The sequence below is a fragment of the Chelonoidis abingdonii genome, chromosome 4 (assembly GCF_003597395.2).
Source record: "Chelonoidis abingdonii isolate Lonesome George chromosome 4, CheloAbing_2.0, whole genome shotgun sequence".
In the NCBI taxonomy this organism is placed as follows: domain Eukaryota; kingdom Metazoa; phylum Chordata; order Testudines; family Testudinidae; genus Chelonoidis; species Chelonoidis abingdonii.
The window spans coordinates 80,068,029-80,086,859 of record NC_133772.1 but is presented as its reverse complement, the minus strand read 5'-3'; the positions used below and the strand labels follow the sequence as shown (position 1 = coordinate 80,086,859).

Genomic DNA, 18,831 nt, shown 5'->3' with positions numbered 1-18,831 from the left:
AGTTAGCGCTAAATCGGTATTACCTATATCAGATTAGGGTTAGTGTGGCCACAAATCGACGGTATTGGCCTCAGGGCGGTATCCACAGTGCACCACTGTGACCGCTCTGGACAGCAATCTGAACTCGGATGCCGTGGCCATGGTATAACAGGAAAAGCCCGGAAACTTTGATTTTCTATTTCCTGTTTGCCCAGCGTGGAGCTCTGATCAGCGACGGGTGCGATGCAGTTCCAAATCCAAAAGAGCTCCACGCGATGGACCAGTAGAGAGAAATACTGGGATCTGATTGCTGTATGAGGGAAACAAATTGTCTTATCAAAAGCTTCCGTTACAGAAGACGAAATGGCCAACAGCGTTTGAAAAAAAATCTCCAAGCTATCACAAGTGCTGCGGTGACAAGCGTAACAGGAAGCCAGACACTCAAATGGACGCTCTGGGAGGGAGGGTACTGAGGACTCCAGCTATCCACAGTCCACAGCAATCTCCTAAAAGTATTGCACTGGCTGAGCTCCACATGCCTGTTAGGTTCAAACACATTGCCGGTGTGGTTCAGGAATATCTCCTCATTTACTCCCCACCACCCACACCGTGTAAAGAAAAGGAAAGAATCGTTTCTTAGACTTCTTTCATGTCACACCGATGTCTACTGACTGCTTGCGTGAGTGTGACGCCGCGATGCTACTACAGCGAAGCACAGTAGTTCGCTCCTCTCCTCCTCCCAGGTGGCCAGATGTTGACAGTAGGACTCGCTATACGGTCGCTTATCAGCCCGTGCAGTGCTTCAATGCTTGATACTGCTCAATATCTCTGGCGCCTGAGTGAGGCCAGCCGTGGGGCACACTGGCGAAAAATAGGAATGATTCCTGGTCACTACCCACTAGATGGTACAAACGGCTGATAACCGTCTTCATCATAGCAACTGGGGGCTGAGCTTCAATCAGCCCCTCCCTTTCATGTGTTAAGAAAGATTCTGTACTGCCTGGACTATCATAGCAGTGGGATGCGGCCTCCTCTCCCCACCTCTGCCTTAAACCCTGTCCTGCACTGGACTGTCATAGCCCGGGAGGGCTGCCTCCCCCTCACTCGTTTATCTCACTAACAAGTCACTGTTTCTTATTCCTGCATTCTTTATAACTTCATGACACAAATGGGGGGACACGCCAACGGTAGCAACCAGGAAGGTTAGAGGTGGAGGGAAGTGAGGAAGCAATGGGTGGGTGTTGCATGGGCACCCCCATGAATATGGCATTGTAGCTCATCATATTCAGCAGGACTGACACGAGCAGCTGTGCTCTCTGATACACTGGTTCTCTAGTACACTTGCCCCATTATTTCAGGCAGGACTGACACTATTTTTTAGAAACCATAAAGAGGAGGATTGACTCCGAGGAGTACATTGTCACCCGGCATTCCCAGTTTTGCTTTTGCACCCTCGGCCGATCTCAAGCCAGGGCACCCATGATAGCACGCAGACAATACAGAGGCACAGATAACCGTCATTCATTGCCAATTTACCCCAGCAGCAGCAGTACAGAACGACTGGTAACTGTCTCTGCTTCATGCAAAAGCAAATGAATACTGCTGTGTAGCGCTGGAGTATCGCCTCTGTCCGCGGCATCCAGTACACAAATGGTGACTGTAAAAAAAAGACGCTGAATTGGGCTCCAATGGTTGCCGTGTATGGCGTCTGCCAGGCAATCCAGGGAAAGGGCACAAATGATATGTCTGCATTGCTTTCCCAGCAGGAAGGAATGACTGACGACATTTACCCAGAACCACCACGACAATGATTTTGCCCTCAGCACTGGCTCTCTACACCAGAATTCTAAGGGGCAGGGAAGATTGCGGGAACTATGGGATAGCTATGGAATAGCTACCCACAGTGCAACGCTCCAGAAATCGATGCTAGCCTCAGACCATGGATGCACACCGCCGAATTAATGTGCTTAGTGTGGCCGCGTGCACTCGACTTTATACAATCTGTTTTATAAAACTGGTTTACGTAAAATCAGAATAATCCTGTAGTGTAGATGTACCCTAAGACTCATTGCTGCTCACTGTGTAGATGTACCTGAAGGAGATCAAAGAGAGGTCTCACTCAGCTCTCCTCACCACACAGTATTAAGGCATTATTTCACACCAAAGCAGTCAGTTAGAATAATAATCACTTACACTGACACAGTGCAAAATTCTCAGAAGTGGCTAAGAGTTAGGCACTTGTGAAAATTTTAACCATAGTGCTTTTCACCCCCAAATGAATCTTGGAGTGCACTAACCATTATATATACAGGAATCACGTTACTTAATGAAATTAAGCTACCCTGCAATGCAATATCTGTTTAACACAAATTAAGAGAACAATTAGGACAGGATGTGAACGTAAATCCTGTATCTAAAAAAAACTGCACAGGAAACTCAAGGAGACAGCTTTATGTGTATGTACTTCATCATCATGACACACACCATCACACCCAAAGGGAAGAATTAGAAAATCACAACTGTAGAAATATTGGTTTGAATAGAGGTACAGGAAGACAGGTAGTGTTTCTGACTTAAGCAGGGTCCTTAGATCGGGAATAGTTTTCAATCCATTATGTATTATTTCATGACAATATGGAGATTTGACAACTCAGTTACAGATAAAGAATCAATTAACTGAGATCTAAAGCTAAGTCTTTGCAGAGTCCTGTTAAACTGGTCTAACCATTCCACAGTTGTGGAAACTGTTATATTCACATTTTGCAGAGGCAGGTGGGAGGTAGACTGCGGGGGAGGGAAGGCAGACAAAAGCTGTTGTAGACACAAAGTCTGCCTACAAGAAAACAAACAGGTGAATCCTTTCTCTTTTTAGCTTCTGCTTTCACCAAGAAGCCAAAGACAACAGAGGTAGTGGAAGGAGACACAGCTGTGTTTGAAGCAGAGACTGAAAAGACTGGCATCAAAGTGAAGTGGCAGCGAGCTGGAGCAGAAATGTTTGAAAGTGAGAAGTATATCATCAAGACTGAGGGGAACAAGCATTCACTGACTATCAATAACACTGGAAGAGAGGATGATGCAACATATGCTGTAATTGCAGGGAGTTCCAAGGTCAAATTTGACCTCAAGGTCAAACAGCCAGGTATGGTATCTTCTAAACCACTATAGCTTATTCAGAATTGCCAACTCAATCATTCAGAAATCATGAGCTGAGCCCATAAAAATAAGATTTTAATAATAATAAATGTGGAGTTTATTTTTATTTGCCCTCTGGTGCCTGACTCTCACACACAAGCACATTGTTTTTAAAAGTTCATAAATAAAAAAAGCTACACTCATCTCTGCTGTTTCTATGTACATCACAGAAGCCAAAAGATAGAAAAATTATTCTTCAAAACATCTAAAATTTGATATGTCAAAATTATGGATTTAAAAATTCAAACATCTCTTTTGAGAGAGCGAAGAGGGTTCTTAGCCATCACAGCTCAAAGCTTGGCAAAGCTAAGCTATTCTTATCTGGTTAGAAACCCCATAAGGCTGGTACCTTCCAAGGCAATGCACCTTCTAAGCTCTAAAGACAATAGCCAAATTCCTGTGCATTTCCTAAGGCTCACTGAAGAGATGCTCCTCTGCACAACTCTCTCAAGTATATCCCAGAAATACATGGCTTTCTGTAACCTTGCTTTCCATTCCATTTCAGAAAAGTCTGAGGCAGTTCTTCCTACTGAAGCGGTTTGTACCCCAATTGTTTCAGAGTTACCTACACCAGCAGAGACACAACCAGCAGAATGCAGCAAGCGTTCCGAAGGTTAAAAAAAAAAATGCTAGGACTAATCCTAATCCAGTGGCTCTCAACCTTTCCAGACTATTGTACCCCTTGCAGGAGTCTAATTTCTTTTGTGTACCCACAAGTTTCAACTAATTTAAAAACTAGGTTCTTACAAAATCAGACATAAAAATACAAGTGTCACAGCAACTATTACTGAAAAATTGCTTACTTTCTCATTTTAACCATATTATTATAAATCAATTGGAATATAAATATTGTACTTACATTTCAGTGTATGGTATATCAAGCAGTATAAATTAGTCATTATGGTAGACAATGGTAGAGATCATCCTTGAATTGAGGGATCGTCAAATCAATCAATCATGGCTGTATAAAATTTTAGTTTGTACTGACTTTGCTACTGCTTTTTATGTAGCTTGTTGTAAAACTACGCAAATATTAAATAAGTTGATGTACCCCCCTGGAAGACCTGTGTGTACCACTGCCCTACTTGACCCACTGAAAGAAAGAATAGGGACAAGGAATCCCAACATTGGTGGTGGGGGGAAACAGGACCAGGAGAAGAAGACAAGTGATAAGCCCAACCAAGTGAGAATAAGGAGCTATGGAAGAAATAGGAAATATCTGAGTGGAGAAGAATATTGAGGGAAACATTGAAATGATGTTAAGCATTCACTATATAGATTAGGACAGAGGCTGAAATGGAAAGATAGTTAATAAAGCCAGATATTTGTTTCAGTTCCAGGTCCTGAGGCTCAGCCAGAGCTGCCTCTGGACCCTGTTGGTCTCTTCGTGACACGGCCTCAGGATGGAGAAGTGACTGTCGGTGAGGAAAAGACCTGATTTTTGTAAACTGCTAAGCTACTACCTTGGTCTCTCTATATACAGTACTATAGCAACGATCTAACAGAAATACTAAACATCACTCACAGCCTTATCTTAACCTGTCTCCCTTTCAAGGTGGAAACATCACATTCACTTGCAAAGTGGCAGGTGCCAGCATGCTGAAGAAACCATCAGTGAAATGGTTCAAGGGAAAGTGGATGGACCTGGGAAGCAAAGTGGGGAAACATCTCCAGCTGCATGACAGCTATGACCGAAACAACAAGGTACAGCCAGCAAAGCAGAGCTCTCAATCTCTCTCTCTCCTAGCCACTAACCTTTGTTCTGGGGGGAAAGACCTCTTTCCCGGTAGTGACACATTTTGGTACTAAGGTACACAGTATTCTAACTATGGATATAGATCTATAGTCAGAGGATCTAGACAAAACTAGGCAAGCCTCAGTCCCCCCCAGGTGCAGCCTTTCATGCTAATTATCCCCTTCTGAGCCACTTTAATCCCTTCAGGGGTGGTGTGGGCTGAACATCTCATTGCAGCAGGTTAATCTGTAACTGCCTACTACAGGGTTCCTTGCACCTGACTCTCAGCTGGTATTGGTCACTGTCAGAGATAGTATCCTGAGTTAGACAGACCATTGGACTCATCTAGTATGGCAGTTTTCCATGATCTTATTGTATAATTATCCTTACAGGAATATTCAGAGATACTAGCCACCCATACATTGGCGCTGAAATTAACTGCTTTATTACAGTGGGTAAATTATCATAAATTGCTCAACAAAAATCCATTCCCACCATAAATGAGTCTATAACACAAATTCTCTAGCCCAGAGACAGACAGAAACTGGAGCACAAAGAAGCCTGTAGTGCATCACTCTCTCTCCCTGTAGGGATCACGCTAGTGTTATAGTTTATGATATACTTGCTATGTGTGTGTATCTCCACTTCCGTCTGCTGGATGGAATATGATAGATTTGCCCATCAATAGCATCAATCCATCTGAAGGCTGAATTTATGGAACTACTCTCTTAGCTGTAGATGGAGGACCTGTTCCCCTTGGCCACAAGCATGCAGCTACTTTACCTGATGAGTGTGGTGTCTGCATGTATAAAATCACAGACTAATACAACAGTAGGATTTGCTGCCATCAACATCCTATCCCGTGGAAAACCTCTGGAGATAATGTCCTTTAAGTGTTCAAAGTGGATTAGAGAAATTTTACCTTTATGACAACTCCTCACCCAGCCACAAGTGAGACAGAGAGTTGCATGTACAGGGAACAAAATGTTTTTTTTTAATGAATTTCAGCCTTTGTCTATCACTGTTAATGTTCTAGTATGCTATATTTGTTTCTATGCATTTTTTACCCTTTTATTTTCTAACTTCCTTGCTCTGTGGGCTGATCTATTTTTTAGGTTTACATCTATGAAATGCACATTATCCAAGCGAAAATGACTTACGCAGGGGGGTATAGATGTGAGGTATCTACAAAGGACAAATTTGATAGCTGTAACTTCAGCTTGATTGTCAATGGTAAGATTATATGTTTTCAACATTACAGAAATGTGTTGCTAAGTGAAGGGTGAAAGTGGGTCGGTACAGTGTACTAGTAAAAAGCGGCCGCCAGTACCAGCCCGTACGCAGCTGACATTAAAGCGCCACCGCAGCAAAGGATCCTGCTTAAAGTGCTGCCATGGCAGCACTTTAATGTCATTGCCCCTTTCCCATCCCCAACCCCAGGGCTGCCGACAGGGGCAAAAGGGGCAGTTACCCCAGGGCTCCCGGCCACTGCTACCGTGGCAGCAATCGGAGCCCCAGGCCCTTTAAATCGCTGACGGAGCACCGGGCAGCACAGGCCAGGCAGCTCAGATGAATTGGCTGGGGGAGGCTGACCCCCAGCCCCACCCCTTCCAGGGGCCCAGAGCCAGGCCCCTGTACCAGAAAGAGTTTAATGTTACTTTCACCCCTGTGCTAAGTTAGGCTCTATCTTATCCTCACTCTGTCTTCCCTGTGCACAGAGTAACCTCTCTCCCCAATAAACAGTGGCCACCAGAAGAGGGTGTAGGTCAGGTTTGAGAGGAACTGGCAGAGCTATATCTAGGCCCAAAACTAGAAGAGCAGGAGTGCAACAGATGTGGATTGAGATGCATTGGCAGGGCTATGGGGGAGGGGGATGGCCTCTAAAATGAAAAGTAGTAAGTAATTCAAGCCAGGGTTGAGATGCACTGAAAAAACAACATGAAGTAAGCAAAAAGAGAATTAGCCTATATTATTCTTGACTTTATCCAGACTTCAGTCCCACACTTCCATGAGCACTAATTCAGTAAAATTTAAAAATAAAAGTCTAAGAATTAACTCCAGTTCTAGGTTGCCAAAGGCTTGTATTTGAACATGGAAATTTGAAAAGAAAAAGAAAAAAAACTTGGAAAAGTTCAGAAAGCTAACACTATTACTTTCTTTCCTCCTGCCAAACTAAAGCACTGCAGGAGCTTCTGGCAGTATTTTGCAACAAGCATAGTTGACTAGTTTTAGCAAGGGATTTACTCTAAACAGTTGCTCTCATGTGCCTGAGGACAGCTGTGTTGTAAAAACTTACCAGTGATTAAAAGGAAAGTACATTTAACCATCTATTTACCTCCAGTGTAGAATAGGTCACCACGGATTTGGCTAAGACAGTGGGAGCATGATTCACCCTTGCTGGTCTGGTATTTGCACCACTCTCCTTCCTCAGGGGTTGTGCTGAGGAGTGGTAGCTTTAATTTGTGACTGGGGCTCATAGGAGCCTCACAGCACAAGTGCTGACTTTTGTTTTCCCCTGTGAGGGGATGTTGGATGGGATGGGAACTGAGTTACTGCAGAGAATTCTTTCTTGGGTGCTGGCTGGTGAGTCTTGCCCACATGCTCAGGGTTTAGCTGATCGCCATATTTGGGGTCGGGAAGGAATTTTCCTCCAGGGCGGATTGGCAGGGGCCCTGGAGGTTTTTCGCCTTCCTCTGCAGCGTGGGGCATGGGTCGCTTGCTGGTGGATTCCCTGCAGCTTGAGGTCTTCAAATCTCAATTTTGAGGATTTCAATAACTCAGTCATGGGTTCGGGGTTGTTATAAATGTGTATGGGTAGGGTTTTGTGGCCTGCCTTGTGCAGGAGGTCAGACTAGATGATCATATTGGTCCCTTCTGACCTATGAGTCTATTGCATCCCTACTTTACTTGGAGGCCTCTCTTCACTCTCACAGGGCTTCTTCCTGTCTCCGCTCTGCCCCCTCATCCAAGGATCCCTCCACCTGCCCACCACTCCCTTCCAAAGCGCCTCCCACCAGCCACTTGCTGATGAGCAGACAACCCCGGGGGTCTGTCAAACAGCTGATTGATAGGCAGCCAGCCCTGGGGCTGGAACCACTATGGCTGGTGGGTGCTGAGGACCCCCTATTTTTTTACATGGGTGATTGAGCACCAGAGAACCCATGGAGTTGGCACCTATGCCTCACAGGCAGTGGCAGACCAGGAATGCATTGAGTACTGACTGCTAATTTTTGAGGCAGCACTGGTTGGCTGCAGGAACCAGGATGGTATAGGGCATAGGTTGACTTTCAGTCACTGGAGGCCCTTCAGCCTAGGCTCTGCTAGCAGAAATTGGTTTAAACTGGAGATTAATCAAACATTTTATAAGCAGCTTCCCAGCTGGAAACCTCTTCATGCTTCTGTTAATCAAGGGAATTTATCTTCTGCCTCTACAGATCGATTATAGTTCATTAATGGTAATATTACCATTTGGACCTTCTCTAGCTCCTTTCACCTGAGGATTTCAATGCATTCATGATGTCAATATTCAGACCAGATTTTACAGAAGACAATGTGACTTTCCCACTGTCAAACTACAAATTAATGTGAAGCTTGAGATAAAACCCCGGAGAGTTACTTGCACTAACCATGGACACCATTCACTAAGTGATTAATCATAGTTAAAATATAAGATATTTGAAACAAAAATAGCTTGAAAGGAAAAAAAATTGCAGTGGTGCTGTCTCTTTTTCAAGAACATTCAACTGTTTTCCCCACTCTCCTTTTCTGTTGTATGCCACATCAGAAGCACCAGCAACAGGAGACATGGATATCCGCACTGCCTTTCGACGAACGTGAGTAGGAAGCTTGTGCTTCCATGTGGAATTCATTACCTTCCTAGACAAGATCATGTACGAGGAAAACTATTGTACAAATAACTATTATTAATAAGATATACATGTACATCTATAGTGTAAGTGTTTCTAAGGCTAAAATGCCACCTTTGACTCCTAGACATCATCTAAAAGAAGTTGGTTCTTTACTATGCAACAACAATCCCGATCTTCAGAAATAATAAACATAATTTTTCTAAGAATTGCACTAATTATATTTTCTACAGTGTGAAAAGAACATTTCAGGTACAAATCAACAGAGGAGCTAATAGTCCTGTGTTGTTCCCAGGCTGAATGGCTTGGACCAAGCAATGCTTTCCAAAATGGTTTAGGTGAGCCTGAGGATCCACTTGTGTCTTAAGACACTCTTGCACTAGACAGGGATCAAGAGTTTGGACATAAACACTATCAACAGTATATAGCTGATTAATAAAATTAAATATAACCATACTGTAATGTTTTGTAATTTTATTACCCGATTGAAGTGCAATCAATGAGATTTTGAATGTATGTGTGAATGGTCAGGTATATATACACCTCCTAGACTATTAAGAGCCACAGGTAGGGTTGCCAGGCCTCCAGGCCACTAGAAGTCTGATTGGGCGCAGCGCCCATGGGGCAGGCAGGCAGGCTCCGTACCCAGCTCTCGGGAAGTGTCTGGCTCCGTGCGCTCCCCCCCGCCCACAGGCACCACCCCAAGCACTGGCTCCATAGCTCCCATTTGCCGCAATTCGCAGCCAATGGGAGCTGTGGGGATGACATCTGCAGCAGCATGTGGAGCCCTTTGGTTGCCCCTCTGCCCAGGAGCTGGAGAAACATATCGCCACTTTCCAGGAGCTGCTTGAGGTCAGTGCCGCCTGGAGCCTACACCCCTACCCCCCCCCCATGCCCCAGCTCAGAACCCCCTCCCACACCCAAATTCCCTCCCAAAGCTTGCACTCCCTCTTGCACCCCAACCCCCTGCCCCAGCACTGAACCCCCTCCCACACTCCAAACCCCTCAGTCCCAGCCCGGAGCCTCTTCCTGCACCCCAAACCTCTCATCCCCACCCCAGAACCATCATCCCACACCCCAACCCCCTGCCCCAGCACTGAACCCCCTCCCACACTCCAAACCCCTCAGTCCCAGCCCGGAGCCTCTTCCTGCACCCCAAACCTCTCATCCCCACCCCAGAACCATCATCCCACACCCCAACCCCCTGCCCCAGCACTGAACCCCCTCCCACACTCCAAACCCCTCAGTCCCAGCCCGGAGCCTCTTCCTGCACCCCAAACCTCTCATCCCCACCCCAGAACCATCATCCCACACCCCAACCCCCTGCCCCAGCACTGAACCCCCTCCCACACTCCAAACCCCTCAGTCCCAGCCCGGAGCCTCTTCCTGCACCCCAAACCTCTCATCCCCACCCCAGAACCATCATCCCACACCCCAACCCCCTGCCCCAGCACTGAACCCCCTCCCACACTCCAAACCCCTCAGTCCCAGCCCGGAGCCTCTTCCTGCACCCCAAACCTCTCATCCCCACCCCAGAACCATCATCCCACACCCCAACCCCCTGCCCCAGCACTGAACCCCCTCCCACACTCCAAACCCCTCAGTCCCAGCCCGGAGCCTCTTCCTGCACCCCAAACCTCTCATCCCCACCCCAGAACCATCATCCCACACCCCAACCCCCTGCCCCAGCACTGAACCCCCTCCCACACTCCAAACCCCTCAGTCCCAGCCCGGAGCCTCTTCCTGCACCCCAAACCTCTCATCCCCACCCCAGAACCATCATCCCACACCCCAACCCCCTGCCCCAGCACTGAACCCCCTCCCACACTCCAAACCCCTCAGTCCCAGCCCGGAGCCTCTTCCTGCACCCCAAACCTCTCATCCCCACCCCAGAACCATCATCCCACACCCCAACCCCCTGCCCCAGCACTGAACCCCCTCCCACACTCCAAACCCCTCAGTCCCAGCCCGGAGCCTCTTCCTGCACCCCAAACCTCTCATCCCCACCCCAGAACCATCATCCCACACCCCAACCCCCTGCCCCAGCACTGAACCCCCTCCCACACTCCAAACCCCTCAGTCCCAGCCCGGAGCCTCTTCCTGCACCCCAAACCTCTCATCCCCACCCCAGAACCATCATCCCACACCCCAACCCCCTGCCCCAGCACTGAACCCCCTCCCACACTCCAAACCCCTCAGTCCCAGCCCGGAGCCTCTTCCTGCACCCCAAACCTCTCATCCCCACCCCAGAACCATCATCCCACACCCCAACCCCCTGCCCCAGCACTGAACCCCCTCCCACACTCCAAACCCCTCAGTCCCAGCCCGGAGCCTCTTCCTGCACCCCAAACCTCTCATCCCCACCCCAGAACCATCATCCCACACCCCAACCCCCTGCCCCAGCACTGAACCCCCTCCCACACTCCAAACCCCTCAGTCCCAGCCCGGAGCCTCTTCCTGCACCCCAAACCTCTCATCCCCACCCCAGAACCATCATCCCACACCCCAACCCCCTGCCCCAGCACTGAACCCCCTCCCACACTCCAAACCCCTCAGTCCCAGCCCGGAGCCTCTTCCTGCACCCCAAACCTCTCATCCCCACCCCAGAACCATCATCCCACACCCCAACCCCCTGCCCCAGCACTGAACCCCCTCCCACACTCCAAACCCCTCAGTCCCAGCCCGGAGCCTCTTCCTGCACCCCAAACCTCTCATCCCCACCCCAGAACCATCATCCCACACCCCAACCCCCTGCCCCAGCACTGAACCCCCTCCCACACTCCAAACCCCTCAGTCCCAGCCCGGAGCCTCTTCCTGCACCCCAAACCTCTCATCCCCACCCCAGAACCATCATCCCACACCCCAACCCCCTGCCCCAGCTTGGTGAAAATGAGTGAGTGAGCAAGGATGAGGGGAGAGCGAGTGAATGAGGGAGGGGAAACAGAGTAAGCTGTGGCCTTGGAAAAGAGGCAGGGCAAGAGTGTTTAGTTTTCTGTCATTAGAAAGTTGGCAACCCTAGCCCCAGGGATTGCATAGGTATTGAGAAAGGCCACTCTTCCCAGATCTGCAATAAATTCTCAATTGACCTAAGAACTCTTAACAGAGCTGCCCTGACCTCTGTTGGTTAAATTGAAAGAGCTGTTACAGATTTTCGGTAAAGTTTAGGAAGTAACTTGCAACTGTATTCATTACTGAAAATTCATTTATATATGTATATATATTCATTTATATATGTATATTCATTTATTTATGTAAATCAGAGTGTTTTTCCCCTAAGTTATCAATAAAAAACACTCCAACAGCTATCAGCTGTAACAAGTACAGTCCACCAGGGCAATATGTGCTATCCCTTAAGGAATTTTAACATGATCTTTACTGTGCTCCCAATAGCAGCTACAGTGAAATTTATCACTCCAGCACTTATACTTCACCTGAACCAATTTTCCTAGTACAGGAGAAAATCCAGCACAGGCAGTTGCTTGTGTTTTTCCACAAGTTATTATTATATGAGAGCTGCCCTTTACACTCAACTATGTCACAAGGAACAAGAAAAGTCTTGCAGACTTTAACTAAACAGTAATTATGGAATCCGTGTGTGCAGCTGGTCAGTCCTGCTGTGACACAGGCTGATTCCACTTGAACATAAGTCTACATGGCCAAGCCTTTGTTGTCCTTTATTTAGCATTCAACAGTTCTTCTTTCTGCTAGCAGGATAATGAAAGCAACAAATCTAGTGCTAGTAAGTGCAATGTGGGTGTAAAATCCTAACAAATCTTTTGGATTTGGGACTTTTAGGTCAGCAAGGAGGAAGCATAACTGACTCCTTCCCATCAAAACCCTGTCACAAAACAAATAACCATATTTATCTTTGCTCCATCTGTGAGGCAGAACTGAACACTGAAGATTCCTTCCTCCTTTACTAGACTGTATTAGGAAGTCTCTGAAGGAACTGCACCAGATTTTCATTTACTGCCTTTACTGTCCAGCAGAATGCAAGACCCAGAGACACTGCATTACACAACACCTTTTTGCAGAGTTTGACTATAATTTAAGGAAGGCCCAAGATTGCCCTGTCCATTTGATTGGCAGGATATTTAGGATTCATTTGTCTCTATGAAACTGAAGAGAGGTGTTTGGACATCCAAGCAAAAACTTGTAGATGACTCGAGACATTCCTTACGACAAGTTGTGAATGTACAGAAGGGTTAGAATGTCTGACCCCATATGCAGCTGCATGGACTAGGCAGTAGCAATTCTCCCTTTGGAATGGAAAAGGCTCCTTTGCAGTGGTTTCCCCAGGAATTGAAATTAGCGGGGGTGTTCAAATTTACCGGGGGGTGTCAGGACCAATGAGATATATAAAAGAAATATGAATAAAGTAAATGTTTTGTTAGGATTATGCAAATTTAACATAAGGAAAAGGCAAGTTACACCAAAACACATAACAGATCTAGATTTCTAAAAAAAAAAAAAATAAAAAAAATGTATTTAATCTAAATTGACTTTTGAAAAGTAAGCCGTCATGGCATAAGAGGGCAGTCCTCTCATGGATCAGTAACTGGTTAAAAGATGGGAAACAAAGGGTAGGAATAAATTATCAGTTTTCAGAATGGAGAGAGATAAATAGTGGTATTCTTGAGCGGTCAGTACTGGGACCAGTACTGTTCAACATATTCATCTGGAAAAATGGGTAAACAGTGAGGTGGCAAAATTTGCAGATGATACAAAACTATACAAGATAGTTAAGTCCCAGGCAGACTGCGAAGAGCTACAAAGGATCTCACAAAACTGGGTGACTGGGCAACAAAATGGCAAATTAAATTCAATGTTGATAAATGCAAAGTAATGCACATTGGAAAGCAATCTCAACTATATATACAAAATGATGGCATCTGAATTAGCTGTTAACATTCATGAAAGAGATCCTGGAGTCATTGTGGATAGTTCTCTGAAAACATCCACTCAATGTGCAGCAGCAGTCACAAAAGCAAACAAATGTTGGGAATCATTAAGAAAGGGATAGATATAAGACAGAAAATATCACATTGCCTCTATATAAATCCATGGTATGTGCACACCTTGAATAGTGTGTGCAGATCTGGTCACCCATCCTAAAAATATATATTGGAATTGGAAAAGGTACAGAGATGGGCAACTAAAATGATCAGGGGTATGAAACAGGAGGAGAGATTAAAATGACTGGGAATTTTCAGCTTAGAAAAGAGATGACTAATGGGGATATGATAGAGGTCTACAAAATCTTGACTGGTGCGAAGAAGTGAATAAGGAAATTTTATTTAATCCTTCACATAACAGAAGAAACTAGCAGTCACCCAATGAAATTAATAGGCAGCAGGTTTTAAAAAAAACAAAAGGAAGTACTTCTTCACACAATATAAATCAACCCAGGGAACTCTTTGCCAGGGGATGCTGTGAAGACCAAAACAATAACAGGATTATAAAAAGAACTAGATAAATTCCTGGAGAACAGGTCCATCTGTGGCTATTAGCCAGGATGGGAGGGATGCAATACCATGCTCTGAGTGTGTCCTAGCCTGTTTGCCAGAAGCTGGGAATGGGCAACAGGGGATGGTCACTTGATGATTACCTGTTCTGTTCATTCCCTCTGAAGCACCTGGCCTTGACCACTGTTGTAAGACAGGGTACTGGGCTATATGGACCATTGGTCTGACCCAGTATGACCATTCTTATGTAAAAATTAATTATATATAATAAAAATGTTTAGTGTAGAAACTCCCCAATATAATGACCTCCCAAGATAGCAACAATGTGAGATAACAACCTTGGCAAATAATGCATTTTAAAAATCTTGGCCTACTAGGAAACATATTTATATAAGTTTCCATTCCCAGTCACAAATCTAGCATTCTGGAGCAAAGTGACTAAAATATAGTCCAACAAAAAAATGTTTATTTAACATGCCCCTCACTTTTCCCTCCACCGCACTCCACTCACCGGTGTTGTCCTTGGTCAGTGGAGACTCAGAGTTCAGAGGTGCTTTCACATGAGTACACCTTCCAGGTGGGGACAAGAAGGCACTTGCTTGTTCCTCCAGCTGCTCACTGTTCGCTCTGGCCACGTCTGTTCGTTGTGCCACCGTTCACTCCACCACTCTGTTGCCAATGGCCCTGCACAGTCACCTTCGGCTGCCACCTGCCACTGTGACCTCTGTGAGTTGCTCTCTTGAGGTTCCACCAGCTCTCAGTGATTTCAGCTGAGCTCTCAGTGCAGGAACCTTGCTCGTTGCTAGTGCAGTCTGGGTTGTCTCTTACACAAAAACACTTTGTTCCACAGGAAACACTGTCCCCACAACAGGACTAAGCACTTAGACCTGATTGTCAGTGATTTCAGCTGCAGTGGTCACTTAACAGAACAAAAGACTATCTATGGAGCCTAATCAGTTCTGTCTTTAAACAGTGGAGAGGGACAGGTCCCCACCCTCTCTCTTGATGTCTTCAAATCATCACAAGGCTAAGTACCGTCTCTTACTGCCCTTTACTCATACAATAAGAACAACATTTCATCCCCCATACCCCCACATTCAAGTGGTTTGTAACCCAACCCCAGCCAAAATCTATCACTTGGACAACATAGCTCTGTTTGCTGGATACCTAAGTAGATTAGGTGTGAATGTAAATATAATCTGGCCCTGAAGCCTTCCCCACAGCCCCAGCCCAGCTCATCACTAGCTGTCAGGGAGAGCTCATTTAGACTTTGCTTACAAATCATCATTTGAAATTATTAGGTTGGCCCACATCACCGAAATGAATGCACTGACATCATAAAAAAAAAGCTGTATAAGGAAGCAAGAAAGCTAGTCTATGTTCATACTTTTCAAATCTATTATACTTTTTCAGATACATATATTTTATCATACACTGTATAAGCTTTTAAAGTGTGTATTAATGTTTCAGTTTAAATTCAGAAACATATATATATATGGGGGGGTGTTGGGGAAATTCAGGGCGGGTGTAGACCCCTCCTGGGTGGGGTGTACGGAAATCACTGCTCCTTTGGGACAGAGCACTTCTAAAACTACTCCATACTTGCCAGTGGAGCTTGGAGTTTGAGAATCTTAAATTGTTCTATGAGAAGGCAGCAGAGATTAAACTAAAGTGCATGAATCTAAAGTGCTGTTTTTGTGACTCTCACTCAGGAGCCTGGTGGGAGGAGGAAGACGGATGCCTGCAGCCTGTCTCAGGTAGCCCAGGTTTCTGCCAGCAGTCAGACCCAAGCCTCAATGAACTCTCTCTCTCTCTCTGACCAGTAAAGAGAATCAGAACTTGCTGCAGATTTAATTTTGAACATCTGAATTCATTACATAAATAAATAATTATACTAGCTCTTATATGTGATTAGAAAACAAAAACAATGATCATGTGAGACAAGCATAAAGCAATGAGATGAGTAGAGACCTTTGATGTTTCAATGAGATAGATTCATTTACAGCAAGGGCACATGCTGGACATATGGCACTCTCTTAGAATTGTGACTCTGAAAAATCTCAAACTGAATACATGTCTGCCCTCCTATCATACACACATCCTGATTTCACCTCCCTCACTGTTCCCACACAAAGTCTCACTTGGATATGAAAATATACTTGTGTGCTATCCCATCCCCCTCTGTTCCTAGTGCTTTCAGATGTCGTATTTTACAAATGTATAACTCTTTCATTGTGTTTCAGAAGTTAGAATTTAAAGAAGCGTCAGAAGAGCTCAGCACCCACAAAGCTCAGCTCCCATTTAGACACTAGAAAAAAGTGGCCAGTTTTTCAAAATAGGTAGCCAGGATTTTCAAAGAGCTTAACATGTTGGGAGCTGCGATCTTTAGAACAATCTGGTCATAAGGGTCAGAATAGGAACTGCTAGATGCTCAGTTCTTTAGAAAAAATCTATCTGAATTGTGGGAGCTGAACATTTGAAACTCTAGCCTTGAGCTATTTTGAAATCTGGCCTTATATTAGTGACTTTACCTATGACTAAACCCCTCTGCCATTCAGTTTCTTCTTATCTATCAATCAATACACCTATCAACATACTAGAGTGTCTAGGCACCACATAGGGAAAATTAACTCTTGCAGTGTTATTCTGTTGTGAAAGCAACTATGTAAAAATGGCACTTCTGTAATCAAAAGAACTTTCCCCAATGCATGTTAAGAATCAGAAATGACTAAAATAAGTTTTTACTGCTATTGACTCCAATTAACCTTGCAGCGTCAATGCAACTCAGAAGGTGGGAGCTGGATTCTATTCCCTCTTTATCAACAGAACTGTTTACTAATCTGTTGAAACTGGTTCTTGCATTTGCTCCTGAGGCCTTGAGTTTCTCTGGCCTAGTGTCTACTGGCATTCAGCAAGATTACTTCCTGTTAAGCAGTCAGTGCTGGCAAATATTGGAGACAGAATAATGGGCAACATGAACCAAAAGTCTGATTCAATAATGGCAGTTCCTGTGTTCTTAAAGCAATAATGTATGCAACACAGGATGTCACTTGAGGGCCATATTAAAAAAAATACATAAGATATTTGTCTTAATGCTGTCCCAACTCATAAAACAGTTTTCACATCCCCACATCTATAGTCTCCAGAAAGCACTTATGATTCTAAAGGAAGATCCCTGCAATGCTCCACAAATTTCCTAGGGCATGTGGGAAATGTGTTTATTGGTTTACTGATTATATGTGTGAAATCTTTTCTTTTAATTCAGGAAAAGGGGGATTACAATTATATTCTAGATTAGCATTTGCTACGAAATTAGTCACAGTGTATGACAGGGGTCAGCAACCTTTCAGCAGTGGTGTCTTCATTTATACACTCTAATTTAAGGCTTCACGTGCCAGTTATACATTTTAACGTTTTTAGAAGAAGGTCTCTCTATAAGTCTATAATATATAACCAAACTACTGTTACATGTAAAGTAAACAAGGTTTTCAAAATCTTTCAGAAGCTTTATTTAAATTTAAATTAAAATGCAGATCTTATTAGTTTAGTGTGATCCTTGCCCTTGCTTTTCCTTGCTGAGTTTTCCAGTGTCTGGTGGCACGCATTTGGATACTTTAAGCTGCACACAGGCTTTTGAGTGATCAGTTGTTAACCAGCTGGAACCTCAGATCGGCAGCTGAAGTGAACGGAGCTGGCGGCTGGTAGGACTGAGCAGGGCTGGAACTCCAACCAGAAGCAAGGTGAGCGGGGCTGCAGCGGGGACCCTGGCTGGCAAGGGGCCAGCAGCCAGAACCCCAGAGCGACAGCGGGCTGAGTGAGTCAGCCCACCCCGCTCTGGGGTTTCGGCAGTGAGCTAAGCATCTCTGCCCGCCCCCGCTTTGGGGTTTCAGCTGCTGGCTCCTGCCAGCCAGGGTCTCAGCCCACTACCACCCTGGGGTTCCTTCCCCCAGGCCAGCAACGGGTGCTGAGTGGGGCCAGCGGCGGGACCCCAGCTGGCAAGGGGCCAGCAGCAGGAACCCCACAGTGGCGGTGAGCTGAGCAGCTCAGCCCGCCGCCACTCTGGGGTTTCCTCTGCCGACTCCTGCCAGCTGAGGTCTCAGCCCGCTGCCAGCCTGGGGGAAGGAACCCCAGGCCAGTAGCGGGCGCTGAGTGGGACCGGCAGTGGAAACCTCAGAGCAGTGGCAGGCTGAGTGGTTCAGCCTGCCACTGCTCTGGGGTTTCAGCCGCCAACTCCTGCCAGCTGGGGTCACATCTCACTGCCAGCCTGGGGTTCCTTCCCCCAGGCCAGCAGCGGGTGCTGAGTGGGCCTGGTGGCGGGACCTTGGCTGGCAAGGGCCCAGCAGCAGGAACCCCAGAGTGGCGGCGGGCTGAGCGGCTCAGCCTGCCCTGCATGCCAACAAAAATCGGCTTACATGCCACAGGTTGCCGACCCCTCATGTATGATTTCCTCTGTAAGTCGAGCAGGAGAAATTCAGGCTCAGTAAATGCACTTCTTAAATCTATATACAAATAGGAAGAGAGAACATCTCCAGATTTCTAAAAGAAAATGGCTGCAATACCAATGAACATTCTAGAGTCATTGTGAAACTATCTC

The 18,831-nt window shown here is 45.8% G+C and overlaps 2 protein-coding genes across 2 annotated transcripts in view; one reads left to right on the top strand and one right to left on the bottom strand.

The window, feature by feature from the left end:
• Positions 1–16,057, bottom strand: part of FAM180B (family with sequence similarity 180 member B) — a 404,198-nt gene extending 388,141 nt beyond the window's left edge. The window contains exon 1 of the mRNA XM_075065345.1: positions 16,040–16,057. The gene's annotated coding sequence lies outside the window, so the exon portion shown is untranslated. The remainder of the gene's footprint in view (positions 1–16,039) is intronic.
• MYBPC3 (myosin binding protein C3) overlaps positions 1–18,831 on the top strand; it is a 127,681-nt gene that overhangs the window by 16,019 nt on the left and 92,831 nt on the right. The window contains exons 2-8 of the mRNA XM_075065346.1: positions 2,852–3,118; positions 3,677–3,769; positions 4,512–4,592; positions 4,727–4,875; positions 6,022–6,139; positions 8,691–8,739; positions 15,950–15,994. Coding sequence (XP_074921447.1) covers positions 2,852–3,118; positions 3,677–3,769; positions 4,512–4,592; positions 4,727–4,875; positions 6,022–6,139; positions 8,691–8,739; positions 15,950–15,994 — 802 coding nt within the window. The remainder of the gene's footprint in view (positions 1–2,851; positions 3,119–3,676; positions 3,770–4,511; positions 4,593–4,726; positions 4,876–6,021; positions 6,140–8,690; positions 8,740–15,949; positions 15,995–18,831) is intronic.